At 37.1% G+C, this 17229-nt stretch overlaps 2 protein-coding genes across 4 annotated transcripts; both read right to left on the bottom strand.

Moving 5' to 3' along the window:
* Positions 1 to 86: 86 nt before the first annotated feature.
* On the bottom strand, positions 87 to 4494 carry Eas (ethanolamine kinase 1). 3 transcript variants are annotated; one of them, XM_076788797.1, is made up of 7 exons: positions 4189 to 4494; positions 2122 to 2252; positions 1546 to 1683; positions 1174 to 1439; positions 885 to 1111; positions 559 to 781; positions 87 to 394 (listed from the first exon to the last, which is right to left on the bottom strand). In XM_076788797.1, the coding sequence occupies exons 2-7, from the start codon at positions 2239 to 2241 to the stop codon at positions 328 to 330; spliced, it is 1041 nt and encodes a 346-aa protein (XP_076644912.1). In that variant the 5' UTR covers positions 2242 to 2252; positions 4189 to 4494; the 3' UTR covers positions 87 to 327. The 3 variants fall into 3 exon arrangements, with proteins under 3 accessions (XP_076644912.1, XP_076644914.1, XP_076644913.1); XM_076788799.1 differs by lacking the exon at positions 4189 to 4494 and adding an exon at positions 3081 to 3099; XM_076788798.1 differs by lacking the exon at positions 4189 to 4494 and adding an exon at positions 2421 to 2894.
* A 7750-nt stretch (positions 4495 to 12244) lies between these two features.
* LOC143354562 (uncharacterized) lies at positions 12245 to 16550 on the bottom strand. The gene is made up of 2 exons (XM_076788800.1): positions 16262 to 16550; positions 12245 to 12982 (listed from the first exon to the last, which is right to left on the bottom strand). Exons 1-2 carry the CDS (start codon positions 16479 to 16481, stop codon positions 12573 to 12575), a joined length of 630 nt encoding a protein of 209 aa, XP_076644915.1. The 5' UTR covers positions 16482 to 16550; the 3' UTR covers positions 12245 to 12572.
* Between the last annotated feature and the right edge of the window lie 679 nt (positions 16551 to 17229).

The raw sequence follows: 17229 nt of genomic DNA, 5'->3' as shown, positions 1-17229 counted from the left end.
TAATACAGAGACTCCTGTTCTTTTTTTAAACATTATATTCTGAAGATAATACTTTTTACATATAATTTATTCTTTATTAATGATGTATATATATATATATGTACATAATCTACATAAAACAATTTGAATATGATAAGTTTACGATCTTAACGGAGTCATATATATGTATATATTTTTTCTGTAAAATATCCATTTGTACATAACAGAATATAAAATAATATTATAATGCAACTATGGGAATGTAGGTACGATAACATGTATCTGTAGATGTAAATACAATGATCTTTTGGAATGTTAATTCAATAAAAACAACAAATTTGTTTAATTTCATAATTTCATACTTAAAAAGTCTTCTTTCTGCTTGAAATATTCATTAAATCGTATTGCAGCATACCTATAAAGTATTATACTTAATAATGTATATAATTATTCTGTATATTTTATAGCATAATAAAAGCACGTAAAAAAGTTTTAGTTGAAATCACACAAAGCTTTCTGAAGCAAGCAGCTGTTACCTATGTATGTGTACTATATATGTATTAATATACGTATACTTACTCTAAGAAGTCAAAGTCAATTGTCGAATGTTCGCTCTGTATAAGTCCCCAACAACCCCAAAAGAAGTGTGACAAAAGAACAAATTTATTTACTTGCATATACAGTAAATTAATTTCATTTTCAGGTACATAGTTTACATTATTGTACTCCTGAAGATATATACTTAGCCAAGTTTTTTGTAAGTTTTCTTCAGGATACAAAGAGTAGTCAGGATTATCGATACCTAAAACAAAATTGATCTATTTCGAACATAACACTTACGTATCTTGGGTAAAAACGACAAATATTTTGTTCAAAATAAGATTTGAAAGACATGTTTAGATTACCAGCAAATTCTGCAAAATGATTAGCTATGTCGAACGGCTGATAGTTATAGGCAGTATATTCAAAATCAATGAAAGTAACAATGTTCTCTTCTTGATTGTAAAGCACATTTCCTAAAAGTAAATCATTGTGAGCAAATACTACGTTGCTGTTCAAGCTTGTAAGAGTCTCCTTTAATAGCTGATAATTCTCTTTCAATACAGCAATTGGTTTTATTAATTTCTCAAACCTGAAAGTCAATAAAATCAATAAATACATAAATGAAAAAGGAAACAAAATTTAGTACGCTACCTTGTTTGTTTAGTGCCATCAGGAAAATTTTTCGGCATAATGTCCATAAACTTTTCTAGTTTGCTCCATATACATGCTTCTTTGGGTATTTCATCGCTATCAGGTTTAAGTTTATGCATTTGTGCCATTCTTTTAGCAATTAAACTAAATACATCAGGTTTTCTTACCATTTCTGTTGTAAGTGTAACACCTTCGATAAATTGATAAGCCAAACCATTATTAAATGTTGCATAAATGGAATGTGTGAAGCCTGCCTTATTTAATATCTGAAAATACATGGCAGTTCTAGTAAAAGTATACGTATATGTTCTTTGTATATAGCTTCATTCTTTTCATTAATACTCTGATATATTTTGCAAAACGCTTACTCACTCGAATATTTCTGGTTTCATCTTTACGATTAATAAGCAGTTCTGTTTTATGTCCATAAACCCTGACCAAAACCATTTCGTTATAATGTCCAGAATACCATACTCCTATGAGTTTATTTGTTATACCATCGTTAAATATCTGAAAATAAAATTGAGCATACTTATTACGTATACAGTTTAATTTTTTTTTTATTGTTATAGATGATTGTATATTCAAATCTTATTTAATTTATTTGCTAGAAAGATTTCATATACATAATCGTATTTTCTTTCCTGACTTAATCTTAAGTAGTAGTATTGAATGGATATAGTATTTGTTATCATAATCGTTACAACTAGAGATTTAAACTTAAGAAAAACAAACTTGCTATCAATAGATAAAGTCAAAGGCCAGATAAGTAATCCATTAACAGTTTTATTATGGTAATCTTTACTGTGAATAGTGTTCATACATTAAATAAATACATAAATGCAGTTTATATGCTATTCAAATGTTTAAAACAAGCGTGTCAGAGTATGTAATCAATTAGTATGCAAGTGTAAAAAAATATTGCAAATATTATAAAAATTTCATTACCTTAAATTGTAAATTATCCACTGGCCATGCTGGTCTTATTTTCTTAATAATTTCTACGGCACCGTCAACAATTTCATCTTCGTGTATTGTTACATCAAGATGAGGTTCTATCTGATCCATAATTATGTTATCTATCAACAATCAAAAAATACTTATCATTCTCACAATCATATGTTTCACGAACAGATTCACAAACAGATGTTTATCAGTTTTACAAGCTGTTATAAAATCATATGTGGAAAATACATTATCTATTGTAATCGATAACACGTATGATTCAGTAAAGTAATAAAATATACCGGATGATTTATGTGTTGTACGTGCACGAGGGCTGTGCTATGGAGAAGATCCAATGTAAGTGAGACAATTTGATGGAAATGATGACATCACATATATCTACTGATAATGATTGAGGACACTTCTAGCAATTGGTGGCTAGGGTAATACAAAAGCCTTGAAATTGTTAATATTTAATTCCATTGAAATTTCAGCTTCAGTGGAAATTATTTATTCTAGTTTCAATCTATTAAACAGTTTTCTGTGAAAAAGAGGAAATCTCCTCTTTGGTAAAAATAATAAACAAATACATGGACCAGTCATTGTTATATTTCTTTTACTAATATTTTATTTATTATATGAATTACAACACTTATATAGTTCACCTATTCACGTTTTGAATTAACAAACATTTAATATTATACAATTCTATACAAATTGTAACAACTGTAAAGTATGCATAATAGTTAACAGTAACATATGTATGTAGCATGTTCATAGAAATGTATTTATTAAAAACAAAGTAATGTATACTTTGACATCGAATACTTGTGCTCCATGAATCTCTTACAAGCTATTTAGACATTTACGAATAAAATTAATATACAGAACACATAAAAAGCTCATTCGACGAAATTACGTTAACTTATTTATATTATGAAAGGTAGATTAAAACAACGCACCACTTTTATCCTTTTTTTTTAAAGCCGACGAATATATGGGGGCTGTTAGTAGAGAAAAGTTGTAGAATTGTAGAGGTTGACTAGCGCTTAATTTAATTTATGATAGAAATTTGATACATACGAAACATAATGCGTAAATAAAAAATGCAAATATTTCCCGTCATAACATACAGCACGAGAATTCCATAACTCTATATATTCATTTTGAATTTCAATATCACATTTCATTCATAAACCACAAGTATAGACAATAATTGTATGTGCACACATTTGAAGTCAGAAATGTCCCTATAGCAGAAATTTAATTTTACGCTTAAAATTATTCTTTATCATCCCCTTTTACACGAAGTTACAAATGTAATTATTGTAAATTCTTTTATGCGAGAGCTTTTATGAGAGCTGGGTTCGAGTTGCATTCACGAAATTTTTGTCACAGAACTGTAGACTCTATGTACATATGTACAGTGTTGTAACCATAGATGAGGTTTTGTAGATGTACATAGACCAATTACCTAACGTATGTAGTTTTCTGTCACACGCTCGTGAGGCTGTAGAGCACAGATAACTTCGAGAAAATAAATTTGAAAGATAGTTTTAATTATATTGTTAAAATTTTACTGACATTTAGGGAAACTAGATTTTCGCGCACGTTTAGACCTGCTTGGCAAGGAAGAAGATTTGAAATGATGAAGACTGAAAATTATCATGCGAAGCAGTGGAATAGGCCTAGGAGATATCACTAACAAAAAAAAAAAAAAGAAAAAACACATTGACAATAGTACCTCATGGGCGATGAGGGGAGGGAATCAATTGATACGAGAGTCGCTCTAATACGCCACGCGCAGTTCATATGGTACGGGCCTGAGGTGGCTCGAGAACCACGAGAACTTGGAACGTGACGGGGAGCGAGACGCTCACAGGAGGGCGTAGCCTTCGAAATTGCCTCGAGGTTTGCTATTGATTAAGCGAAGCCTGATTTCAAATTTAAAAGTCGTTTGTTGTTTGCTTTGAAATTACAGATGTGGGCACGGATTGCCAAAAAACTGCGAAACAATTTGGTGTCTCTGAAGAGACTCGATACAGAAAATATTTTACTTTTCCAACCCACCTGATAAAAGCAGCAAGAAATAAGTTACTGTCAAACGTTATACTGTGGTCTTATCGTGCAGTCTTGCGTTTGCTTTCTGGACGTTCGAACGAAACTGCCAGAGAAATAAATGTGTGAAATAAATATGTTCTTCTCTCTTCACATGGTGGTTCATGCCCGGCCGACAACCGTGACCTACATTGCCGACATCGGTGAAAGGTAACTCCACTTACCAGCCGAACTTGTGGAATAACTTTGTTCGGAGGTTCTGCTGATTTACGTCGCCTAGCGACAGCGACACGACGTTAGAACTGGATTACGATATTGCCGACACCGACCGTTGCGCCCGTTGACCGTCGCGCAAAATATCTGGGGAATTATTCGAAGAAATGTTTATGCCGAAGATTGACATTCCAGCAATGTTTTGGAATTGAAGAATGCGATAATCAGTGCCAGTAACGAAGTCCGCGAAGAAATTTTTCGCTAGCTCATTGACAGCTTTTCAGATAGAATTTTGCAACTGATAAGAAAAAAGGTGGTCCTATGAATGATTCAAATTCTTTATATTTGACTTGTACCGACATGGTGTTAGAGGTGTTGCTCGAGTAGTTTTACTTTGTTCAAATGTTTAATACTGTAAACACTCTTTATAATATTCTATGTTGTATTTAGTCTTGTTGATTCGCAGTTCGCAGTCATTAGCTCGGTATGTATTATTATCGATTTACATTAGTTTATTGAAAACAATACCGATTGCCCAAGTCTCACCGCGAGGAGGTTTCTGCGAGTGGAGACCCAAGGAAGACAGGTAGAACACAAACGTATCGGTACAACTTCTGTTTTCTGTTTTATGCAAATTCTTTCGAAGGTACATGTCTTTTGTTAAGTAAACGCAATTCACTTATCTTGCACGGTATCCCATTGTGTAGTCTGAATAAACCGTAGGCTTTCAACACAGCTAGACGCCGCGTCTCTCTTCTTCTGTGTCTAAAAAACGTACTTTCCGCTTATCTCGCGAACTATACTAACTGTACATAGTTTTGTTCGTGCTACGGACATTAAAGGAACTGTAAAGCTTACAATAGATACAACTTAATCGCCTAATTACTTAAACAATACACTATCTTCTACCATCACCCGTGAGACGTCATCTAATTGATACGCAGGTTTCGAATCGTTTCGAAACGTTTATGGCAGAACTGTTCAGCGTCTGTCACACGCATTGTCACAGCTACGTGGCCTTGTGATACGGCCTACCTCCACCCACTCCACTAAATCGCTTGCCCGTAGCTGTGCCCACGGGCATCGGCAGGCGCCCTTCTTGCCCGCTAATAGGCACGTTAAGCAGCTCTGGTTTATGGTAATATTGTAAAATTCATAGGAATACAAAAAATTTCATAAAAAATTCAACGATATGATATTCAAAAGGTTGAAAGTCGTGCGTGGTATTGGTACAGCTCGCATAATTTTTAATAGAGTTTTTATGACAACTTTATGAGAGTTCAATATAGATACTAAAGCGTATCAACTGGGTGATGTCTTTTGCCAAACACTTAAGTTACTTTAAACGTAGCGAAGAATGCCGTTCGTTTTTATGATACCGTCGCGGCGCCGCGCCGGTCTCGATGCTACCACTTCTAAACAGTGTCGCCGGATGAGGGGAGGGAACACAAATTCAGGGAAAAAGGTTAGCCTCTCTCAGAGACGAAACGCGTCACGTGACCGAGCCGCGACGGAAGCGTGGGGGAATAGCGCGGTACACGGGGAAGTTAGAGTGGGGGCACAAGTCTTTATCTGGCGACACTGCTTATAAAATCTCGAACGAACGCTTACAGTCGTATACAGTTGTACTTGCGATAAAGATAATAGGAGCAGCCATTCGGGTGCTCATTCTCGTCTTATAGATGAAAATCTTTGTCTCGCTACAAAACACACAAACTAAGGACTCATACAAATTATAATTTCCCGTTAACAGTTCAACATCTTCTCATAGTTGAAATATTAGCACTCGATAGGGGGAGTACTTAAAAGCGTAACACTTTAACACTGCAAGGACCAGATGATTCGAAATGAATTTGACAGGGTTTCTCATTTTCGTAACGCACGTCGATATACTCTGTCAACGCATAAAATTTCCAGTTTCCTTATATTATAATTTCATTTGTATTATTGGAACATTGTTTAGATAGAGTATAGCTTAAAATGATATGGTTGCTCTCATTAGGTAGAAACACTGGCCCATCTAGTGTTAAACGTTACATACATGGTGTTCCTAAAATATTGTACTTCCTTGAAAAGGGTGATTCCTGAGGTTATTTAAAGTAACCTTTTCCTTTGGAAAATCTTCTCCGCGGCTTTATCAAAGTGCTTATTAATTCGGCTACAGCGGATGGACTCCAGCTCGGCCAATGCAAACGCCAATTCTCTGCTGTAGCCGCGTTCTTATTGGTCCGTGTTTTTCATTAACAATCCCTTAACAAAGCCACAGAAAGAGAACATTTTCGTGAAAGAAAAGTTTACCTGAAACGACCTCAGGAATCAGCCCTTTCGAGGAAATAGAAAATTTTTCGGACACCCTGTATATTCGCTTACATATACATTACATTACACTATCATCCTCGTAGGAAAGTATGAATTCTTTATTATTGCGTTGACCTCACGAACGTAAAAACTAGAGCGTATCTTTGGCACAATTAAGAGGTATTTGCAGTTCTGAAACATCTCCTTGTTTGATAATTAATTAATCGACATTACTAAATCGTTGATTCTTTTGCGGCTATTAACACATTGTATACGAAAAACGTACCAGTACGCGTTTCGTATAGGTAAATATTGCGGATAGAAATGCGGACACGTATTCCTCTCTGCAAAAAAGGTATTCCCTAAAATAATGGTCTTTCGGTGATGCGAAAAGATTATCAATCAAGAGAACGATTTGTGGTGAAGAACTAGAAAAGGTGAAATGAAAATTCTTCGTATACATATTAGTAGTTAGAGCGATTTTTTAAAATCTTTTTCAAATGCAGTCAAATCGTCAAAAACTGCAAAACGGGATAAGAAATTGATAGTTTATCGAAAATAATGAAACAAGTGAAGAAACTCGGTGGACAAAAGTAAGTTTAATTCTACATTTTTCGCGATTACAATTTTGATATTCAAACATTTTTTTAGTTTGATTACTAAGGACCTCTGTTACTGTCTATGCATGTATAGTGCAGCTTACAGCCCGTTTGGTATATTTGCAATTAACCGGTTGCCGTACGATTATCTTCGTAGTTGCAATAATCAGATCTTCTTCGTTTGTAAGAATTTCAAAGAAGTGGGAGGAAAATATATATTTATTATACGTCTACATTTAGTTTAATGCCTAAATATTGCTTACGAAAGAATAGAATTCTATTTCATTTGAAAAGAAAGGCATAACATTCGTAATTAATAGATTTTGTTTGAAGTGTTCCAAAGTTTCTACAAAATAATACTTTCTGGTACGAGTACTTAAGGGAATAACTTAAAATCGCCGAAAAATTTTCAGTGTAATTGGGATCTGAAGATTGTGCTGGGCACTCGAGTTTTTCAATCCTTTTTTCCCCCAAAAAAATTGGATGTCACCATTGAAGTTAAGACTCGTATACGGAAATTTCAATTTTAAACTTTCTTTTATCCGCCACTGTAATTCATCACCACTGTGAACATTTATCGGGACATATTGTTATACTTTAAGCACCGGGTTACAAAAGGTTGAGACGGATTCGTTGGCTTTCGCCTGACCACTTCTGTACATACGCATCCATTTCCAGCCCGTATACGTACATACATACATTCATACATTCATACATACAAACATACATACGTATTTATGTATGTAAATTCGTAAGTATATTTATATCATCTATGCTCGGTGTACAATTATGATTTACACGCTAATATATAGTTTATTAATACCGCATTACTTTGGCATAAACTGGACAACTACACTGATCATAAACATCGAAAATACTTTAGTCTCGAACCATGTGTCCTTTCGACATTGGTCAATATCGAAATTGCTAACTTCTTTCAGATTACATACATACGTAATTATGTACGTACGTTCTTAACGTATATACAAGCTGAGCAGAAAAATAATGTATTTCCATGATGAACGCTCTTACGAAATGGCACTATTCATTTTTTAACGCGTTGTTAAAACTATCAACCAAACTATCGAAGAAAATAAGGTGTTCTGTACATTTCATGTAAAAATAGCTCATTGTTCACAATCTTCATGAATATTGGTCTGCCGGTTAACGTGTTCATAATTTTATTTCGAAGAATCTCATCCACGTGTTGAACTGATGAATATTCATCCGTGCCAGCATTTCCACTCTTTCTTCAAATGCCCTATTACATATACTTTGTAATTTTATAAAATTACCCTTCGATTCAAGGATGCTCGCAATGTTAAATGGTGGTCAGAAAAAAAAGGTCTAAAAGACGAATTTGACAACATAGCAAGATAACTCAAAGCAAAGAAAACTCTTCTCGTCAAAATCTACAGGATTACATAGAAAAAGTTCAACATTTCTGGTTTTCTGAAGTAACGTTTAGCCGTTTATTCTATAACTTTGTAAAACTATCGACACAAATGAACTTTCTTTATTGTTTTAATCATTTCTCCAACCACCATTGTAATTCACGAAAGAGTCAAATAAGTACGTACAACGATATCAAAGTTGACTTATCGATTAATTCACGAACTTTTACGTGCGTGGTTCCGCAACGTATGTACACAACACATTGAAAAGAACTAAGGAAATCGAGTAATTCGTCTCCATCTCGAAGAACATTAAACATACGCAAAATACAAGGGTGATTCGGTACATATTAGCACGTCGTTATTTCCGCTGTATTAGTTTTTTTAGTTCCTGTTTTGGAGATTTCAAGGTCGTCGTTCTTCATGAAAAAGCATTAACATGTGCATATGTCTCTTAAATGATTAATATCTCTTAAATTATTAATTTTTCTATATAAATAGGTCAATACTTTTTAGGAAGATGAAGGTCACCTTCACCTTCTTCTCGAAAACTCCTCCAGTTGGAAAACAAAAGTACAAGTATTCTCGTCATATTGTAGACCTCGTTATACTCAAAAGCTTTGGTTAACAAAGTGTTCTGATATTTTCAAAAACAGCGGATCTAATATGTACTGGACCACCCGGTATGTCGAGCAACAAAAATATAATATCTTTTTTCCCATGTTTAACAGAGATCCCTTCCTTTTGTAATGGACCGAGATCGTGAAGAAATAAATAAATATACAAATAAATACTGGAACAAATGAGATAAAGAAACGAATCGAATGAAGAAACAACCGGGGAGAATGTTTCAGTTTCGTAGCTCGAACGCGCAGTTCGTGTAAAGATGGATTCTCTGGTGGTCCCGCAGGTGATGCCGGTGTTTGAACCGTTTTTTGCACCAGGTGCATTGAAATCTCGGTCCGACGCCGCATTCGAGCCGCAGATGCCTGGTTAGGTTGCATTTGTGCGAGTACGTGCGGCCACATTTCGGGCACAAGAATGGCGGTCCGTCTTCCAAATCCTTCAGCATCTTCCAAACTGTAACATCATGGTCGAGGTGTCAGTGAAATCGTCTCGATTGTCCAGTCGAAAGGACAAGGGCGAATATGTATAGGTAAAGCATGTACCACGGCAACGTAACATTGAAAACAAAAAAGTAAGACATACGAGGACCTTATTACATCGAGCCATGCTATCGTCAAACAAAATTCGATCGCGTTTGTTCGAATTCTAGCTGACCCGAACCAAATTTAAATTGCGGAGGTTCTCGGCGGTTTTCTCGGAACATTTCTCACAGGTCATACCTAACATGCAGTTATGTACTAACATATCTCTACGAAATAAGCATGTCTTCTATATTTCTAAATTCAGAGTACAGTAGGACTTTGATTATCCAAACTAAACAGGGGAGCGTCACCGTTCGAATAATTAGAACAGCCACTCGGTTATAATGTTAGACTCTATTTTTATTGACTTGTATAATAAATGGTGTTGCGTGGGAAGCGTCTTAGATTGAGCCAGTTTTTGGCAAAATTTTATTCGGATAACGGATAACGAATAAGAGTAACGAATCAGATTTTTCTTAAAGAAAAAAAAAAAAAGAAAAGAACGAAGTGCAGTTTGTTCGTTTTTAGAAAATTTGAGTAAATTCAAAAGTAATAAACTATTATTCGTATGATTATTTGAATAATTTTGCAATCGATATTCGAATAAAATATTCGAACGATGAAATGAATTCGATTAAATGGAGAGAAAACTTGTCTCGAATAATGAATAATTATTCTCCGAAGAAAATATTCGATTAAAAGGAATTTATTCGAATAATTATTTTAGATAAATATTTATTCGGAACAGTTCGAATAATGCCCAACGTCGGATAATCGAGGTTCTACAGTAAATGTGTTTAATCGATGTGAACACATATTCATTTAACGTTTGATGTAGGCATTACATGCCGGCATAGTCGCCAGATCAAGCAAGACTTGTCCCCCCACTCTAATTTCCCCTTCTACCGCCTTTTTTCCCTTGAATTCGAGTCAATTTCCCTGATTTGACGACTGTGCATGCCGGGCGCTTTGACGATTCGATTGAGAAAAGAGATCGAGTTGTGTTGAATGTTATCTTGTAAAATAGAAAATATTTATTTTAAACGTTTTACAATTGCGTATACGTGTTTCTAGTTGTTCTAATCTACATATGTATGTACGCATTGTACACTCTCGTTTGTAAACATAAATGTATACTTTATGAATATAGTCTTCTCGGACTCTGATTTACTGGCACTAGGTTCTCTAATTATGCGTTCGAGGGAAGTATATTACGATACGGGTACGCATAAGTCTTCGTACTCGGCCATATTGTAAGTCATCACAGCTTTTATTACACCATTGGACAACAAGTGTACGTCGAACGAGAATGGACCGACTTTATACACATAGAATGTTTATTCGTGCACTCTCAAATGTAAACTAGACGATCGTAATCGGTAAACGTGAAATAACAATGGCAGTGAGTCAGTCTATATGTGGTAGCAAAAAAGTAAACGAGTTCCAAAGATGAGCGAAACTTTTTACCGAATCTTTTTACCGGAATAACGTAGAATGAAGATTCTAACGTTGTGCTTTTCTCACGAGTTCGCTTGTTTTTGAAAGTTGTTTTTTTTTTGTCTAGAGAAAAATTCTGCTCAACTCTGTTCACTTTCGAGATCTCTGTCTTCAAGGCGCGAATAGACATGCTCGTGAAACATGTAAAAGTAGAATGAGAACAGTATTATTAATTGTAGATTAAACTTTGAACACAAACTCAACATGTTGCTGAGCGATAACAAAACTTATAGAATGGACTTAGGTCCACGAGAATACTCGCCTTAAGTTAAATAGTAAAACGCTGATAACACCATGGTTCGATAACAATATGAATAGATTAGACGATTGCAAAAGTTCGTGACCGTTTTTCAGGGACCTCAACGTCTTCTTTCAAGAAAAATCGCGCAGTTTCGTCAAAAGAGTTATTGTAGAAAATTCTGGTGACCATACAAGCGATTAAGAAAAACCGCTTACTTTAAAATCTCATTGATCGAGATCATTTCCAAATCGGGCACGAACTTCCGCAGTCATCCAACAATAACGGTTAACGACAAGATTACGCTATAAAACATCGGAAGCACCTGCAAGCATCGATTAAGAATCTAAATATAACTAGATTTATTTAACAAGAAATAAAATTAAAATCCGTCGACTTATTTTCGAAACTACACATATTGCGCTTCTAACGATCAAACGTAATTCTTTGGAAGGCAACTTCGTAAGAAAAAAAAAAAAAGAAAAACAAATCAATTGTAATTCTTCGAAACATCATCGCGTCGTATATACAGATTATCACATAATTAAACGATTAAATTTGAAGAGAAACACTTCAATGTGTATCACTTGCGCTTCTCGATCAATCACGCCAATGTATTAATTGCAATGGAGGACTCTTTGAGCATTACTTGCATTAAAAAAAAAAGAAACATTTGTACGGAGTATCTGGGTAACTATCAGTTTTTTTTTCTCAAACACCCTCATAGTTTTTTTTTTTATTCAGAATTCAATTCTCTTTTTAACCGCAAGATTAAAATTCACCCTTTCCAATAACGCAGTGTCGCCAGATCAAGACGCGTGCCCTCGCTCTAACTTCCCGTTTTACCGCGCTATTCTATTATAGACACTGGTTTGAGGAGCCCCAACCGTGCCCAGGCCTGCCATACAAGTTTCGTTTACCAAATTTCAATTTTTTCTTTTCATCTACCAAATGATAAGTAATTTAGGTGGCACAGTTAGCAAATGAAGCCTGCGTTTAAAACGATAATTTAGGACTTTTGATGAGTCCTCATGTGTAAATTCAGGTTGTGTTTGTGCTTCGACTTCTTATGGCACACAGGACACTCGAACCGTGGCTCGACACCGCACTCGAACTTAATGTGCCTGTTCAACGAATGAAGCCTCAGATAGGCGTTCCCGCATCGCGGACAGGCGTACTCGGAAGAATCGCGAGCCTCGACGATCGTTTGATTTCCGGCGGTGTCGTCTATATTCTTTTCGAGCTTCTTCTCTGTCGCGGATGAGTCCATGTGGCAGCTGTCGGTGTCTGGATCCTTGTCGGAACCCTCGAGCTCCGTGGCCGCGTTCTCCGCCATCTGTTTCTTCGCCATCATCCGCAGATAAAGTGTCTGGTACTGATAGTACCATTCGATCGCTGCACCTGGCAAGTACTTCTGGTCTAGAAAACAAACAACAGGGTCAGTATCGTTCCGTTCGGTCCTGCGAGACGCTTCCAATGATTTTGCGACGATGGTTACACACGGTGTTAGCTGGTCTAGGTGAGGAAAGACGTGTTGGTGACAACGTGACAACTGACAAAGCACAGATCGGGCTACACTCAACCGGTTCACAATGAAAGCGATCGCATGGATGATTCGACTACCAAGAGCTTTCCTCCAGAGTTTCAAGCTTCGACGGACGTAGTCCCGAGGCTTTTGCTGTACCGAAAGTTCCTATGTTGTTAATACTGGTGAGGTTAGTTTAGGATTTTAAATGTACACGTAACCAATGCCTGGCTGATAAATGTCAGAAGGATATTGTAGATGTTTTCGGATCGAGGCGGACCCTTTTCAAAAATATAATCCCGGATTCGGTTAGAACGTTCGACTCTGTTGACGCAGTAAACAGCAATCAAATGTAAGAAAAAGTAGGGACACAAAGGAATAGAACTGGAGATGCAAGTACTCGTTTATTCAAGACCACGATGTTCACAGTATGAGTGCTTTCAAATTCTAGCTCTAAGGACGCCAGCGTGTCCGCCATCTTTGTTTATTGCACCCCTCAAGTGGCCCGGTTTTTCATGGAAGGAAAAGCATCGGTGTTGTCCACACGCCTTCGTTCAAATTTTCGTTACGATTCAATAGTTGATTCTGAGATTCAATCATTAAACCGTAAAGTTTTCAGTTGATTCGTTTTATTCCATAAAAAAGAACAGCATGGTCTTCGGTTCGGATACAATCGTTCGGTAAGACTGCAGACCTGCCGAACAAGTTGGTCGTGAGCACCGTTGCCAGACGGGCTTGCGTTCCCCTCAAAATGCTTCCCCTTCCTCGTAGTAGAAATAATCTGAGACGTCACGTGCCTGATGTGCAGAGAGTAGCGAGAGGGGAATGTAATGCTCGCTCCGGAGAGGGGAGCGTCCAGGCTGTACACTGGCAACGGTGGTTCTCCTTCCCCGACTCGCGTGCTAGGTTGAACCACTCCCACCAATCTACTCGACGGCGATGTCGCCAGATTAATCTCGTGCACGTGTCACAATGTGTCACGCGACTAATCCGATAATGACAGAGCGAGGGTAACTGTATTCCCCTCAATTTCCCCGATCTGGCGACACAGCTTAACTCCAAGCGGGATCCCCCGGCGGCGGTGGGGATAAAATTTTGACAGTTCCGGTTGAGACCTTGGCGACAGTTACGGAGAGAACACCGTAGCTCTTTCTCTTTTTCTTTCGTAGGAAGACTGAATGTCCCAAGTGAGGGCACGTGGACTTATACTAATGTATCAGTTAGCGGGGGAGCCGAATGACTGGGAGTAGAATCGTAAAGCAGCGGCGGGGAAGTTCGGCAGTCCTGGGTAAGAGTATCGATAACAATAGTAGGAATGAAACGTTGCGGGTACAATCAACTACTAACAGAAACTAGTGAAAATAGAGTCAATATTCGTTAGAAAATATAACGATAAATCGCGGTTTACAAACTCCTTTCTCACGAATCAGGTATCGAGGCTTACAACGTACGTAGAAATCGATTATAAATAGTTACTGCATTTTGTTACTGGATCATCAAGTGCTCGATATCCCCGTGCGCAATCTCTCGAGTGTGTGTCGCTTTTGTTCGGTATCAACCCTCGTGCTTATCCTAATATGAGCAAAAATTGAATGAAAGAAACACTGTTGCTCCGAAGCTTTGGACCACTTGGAATGACAGATTTCAGTGTGTCAAATTGATTAAAAGCAAAATAAAGTAATATTCTCGAAAACGCAAAATTTACTTTTTCATCGAACAAAAAACTTTCAAGTAACCCCAAGTGTTTCAGTCATAGTGCGTTCAATTCAAATTAATTAGAGTATTTTTAAGTGTAGGGTAAACGTAGGAGCGATGCCACTGGCAAATCAACGCCACATTTGTGTAGGTAGGTATCTTCCGAATAAGATTCCCCCTGATCGCTTCGATTGTGTTTTATTTTCATATTACTCGAGTGCCCATGAAAACAAAAAAAAAAAAAAAAAAAAAAAAAAAAAGAAAGAAAGAAAGAAAGAAAGAAAAAGAAAAAGAAAAACAATACCATCTGTAAAGAAAACAAAGTTGTTAATGGATTTTAATGAGAAAGCGTGGCGTCTCTCCTACGTTTTCCCTGTCTAGAGTGATACAGTCTTATTGCGGTTTCGCGAATACGAACCTAATCGTTGGTTCGTTCCTTGGTAATCAAAGGATCGAGGAATCGTATCGAGTATTTCAATACCAGTTTCTTTTGAGGAACATCGCCGATCGTCCGAACAGACATGGAAGATTTTTGTTTTTTCTGCATACAATGCAGATTACACTATCCAAGAAGGATCAATTTTTGAAATCCCGACATACGAATATTAATCTTTTCTGTACAATATTCTTTCTATAAATTCGTTTTCCCTAGAAAGTAATTTTTAATCTCTAAGAGAAGAAAAATAATTCGCCAAGGCCAACATTGTTCACAAAATATCAGTAACTACACCTGAACAATTTTTACACAGTTTTGTAACTGGTCGAAGCGTATCGTGCAACACGGTTAAATACGAATGGCCCACGTCAGTCATCTTGCGGAGAACTTGATCGCGAAGCACGGCTCTCACGTTTTTAATTCGGTATAAAAAGATAGAGTAATTATTTCGAAAAGGGTCCTCCTCGCCACCTATTTCGATGACCTTTAAATATGTCGTCAAGGTCGTTACACTGAATTATTTTTTCTTCTTTGTTTTTTAGATATTCAGAAAAAACTGTTGGTTCTATTACAGCGAATTCCGCGATTTTAAACGAATTTTGGTTAGGTCTCGGTGAGGTTTGGGATGGGGGCTGGCTCCGTTCCTTCCCGCCTTAAAACACGTGTTCCGTCAATGAAAAAGGGCGGAGCGAGTAGCTGTGGCGAGTATCCGTAGTTTTTTGTACCGTAAATATCTCGAAAACGAAGACCGAGCAACGGTAACGGTGTAGGAGGTACAGGGAAAAGTTGTTCGGAATGATAACCTTGACAACACGTATTTCAAGATCATCGAAATTGGCGAGGCGGAGCCTATTCTAAATAATTAGCAAAGATAGCGAGATATGTTTAACGGATTTTAGGTAACTTGTGACGGCCCTGGTAGTGTTCGTTCAATTTGTACTGATGGTAGAACTTTTTCGGGCAGAGCGTGCAACAGAATTTCTTCTCCTTGTTACCACACTCGACTCTCTGATGCCTGAGCAAGCTATCCCGCCATTTATACCTCTTCCCGCAACCGAAACAAACGTTGATCGCGCCACTGTCGTTGCGCGAGCTCTTCCCTTCCGATTGGTGGTGCGGCTGGCCCCCGCCGCCGGAACCGGAACCGGAACCGGAACCGGAACCGGAAACGTATTGCTGCAAACTCGACGAAGCGGCGTACGGCAGCTGCAACATGGAGAACGTATCTGAAATCGAAAGAAAGAAAGGCGGCGTTTAGTCATTATTCCCTGAACTGTTCTCTCGTCTATGCAAATACGCGAGGTTCGTTAGAATCTTACTGATCGCGAGGGAAAATCGTGTCGTTTTTACCGACGGAAACGCGCGACGTGCGAAAGCAGAGTAACACGACAGTATCAAATTTCATTTCTCCCTCGAGGTTACAATTAGATCTGAGGAAACTTGTGCCGGTGAGAAGCGTTCCCTTGCATCCGGGGATCTAAATAAGGTTAATACCGAATGATAAACTATCAAATCAATTTTATTCGACGGAAACAAAAGCACGGGTCAAACCAAAAAGATTTATTTCGACATCTTTTCTTCTCTGTATTCTGAAATGTTCTTGAGTTTGCGAACAATTTGAACTGTAACGAACAAAAATTTACTATATCATTGTTAAACAATGACAAACGTATGAATGTTCAACGTGAGAAAGAAGACTACAATGGAGAGTCTATTGTAACAGATTAATCATCGTAGCGATCGTAAAGTACAATCATCGGAAATTCCGTGGGCCCCAACGTGATAACGATAAGTATGCCACATACGAGTTTAACGAAAAATTTGTTTAAAACTGTTTCAGAGTAGTCTGAACGAACCTAAGCTTACCTGAACATCCGCGGATGTTCTGGTACGCTTCGAATAAAAAAAAAAAAAAAAAAAAAAAAGAAAAAACAAACAAAAAAGAAGAAAAAAGAAAAGAAGAAACAAGAGACATTTGTTTCATTGTTGCTTGTGGATAAGGTCAACGTG

Source organism: Halictus rubicundus, chromosome 5 (assembly GCF_050948215.1).
Source record: "Halictus rubicundus isolate RS-2024b chromosome 5, iyHalRubi1_principal, whole genome shotgun sequence".
Taxonomy (NCBI): Eukaryota; Metazoa; Arthropoda; class Insecta; order Hymenoptera; family Halictidae; genus Halictus; species Halictus rubicundus.
Note: the sequence above shows the minus strand (reverse complement) of the source record. Positions and strands in the feature narration are given on the sequence as shown.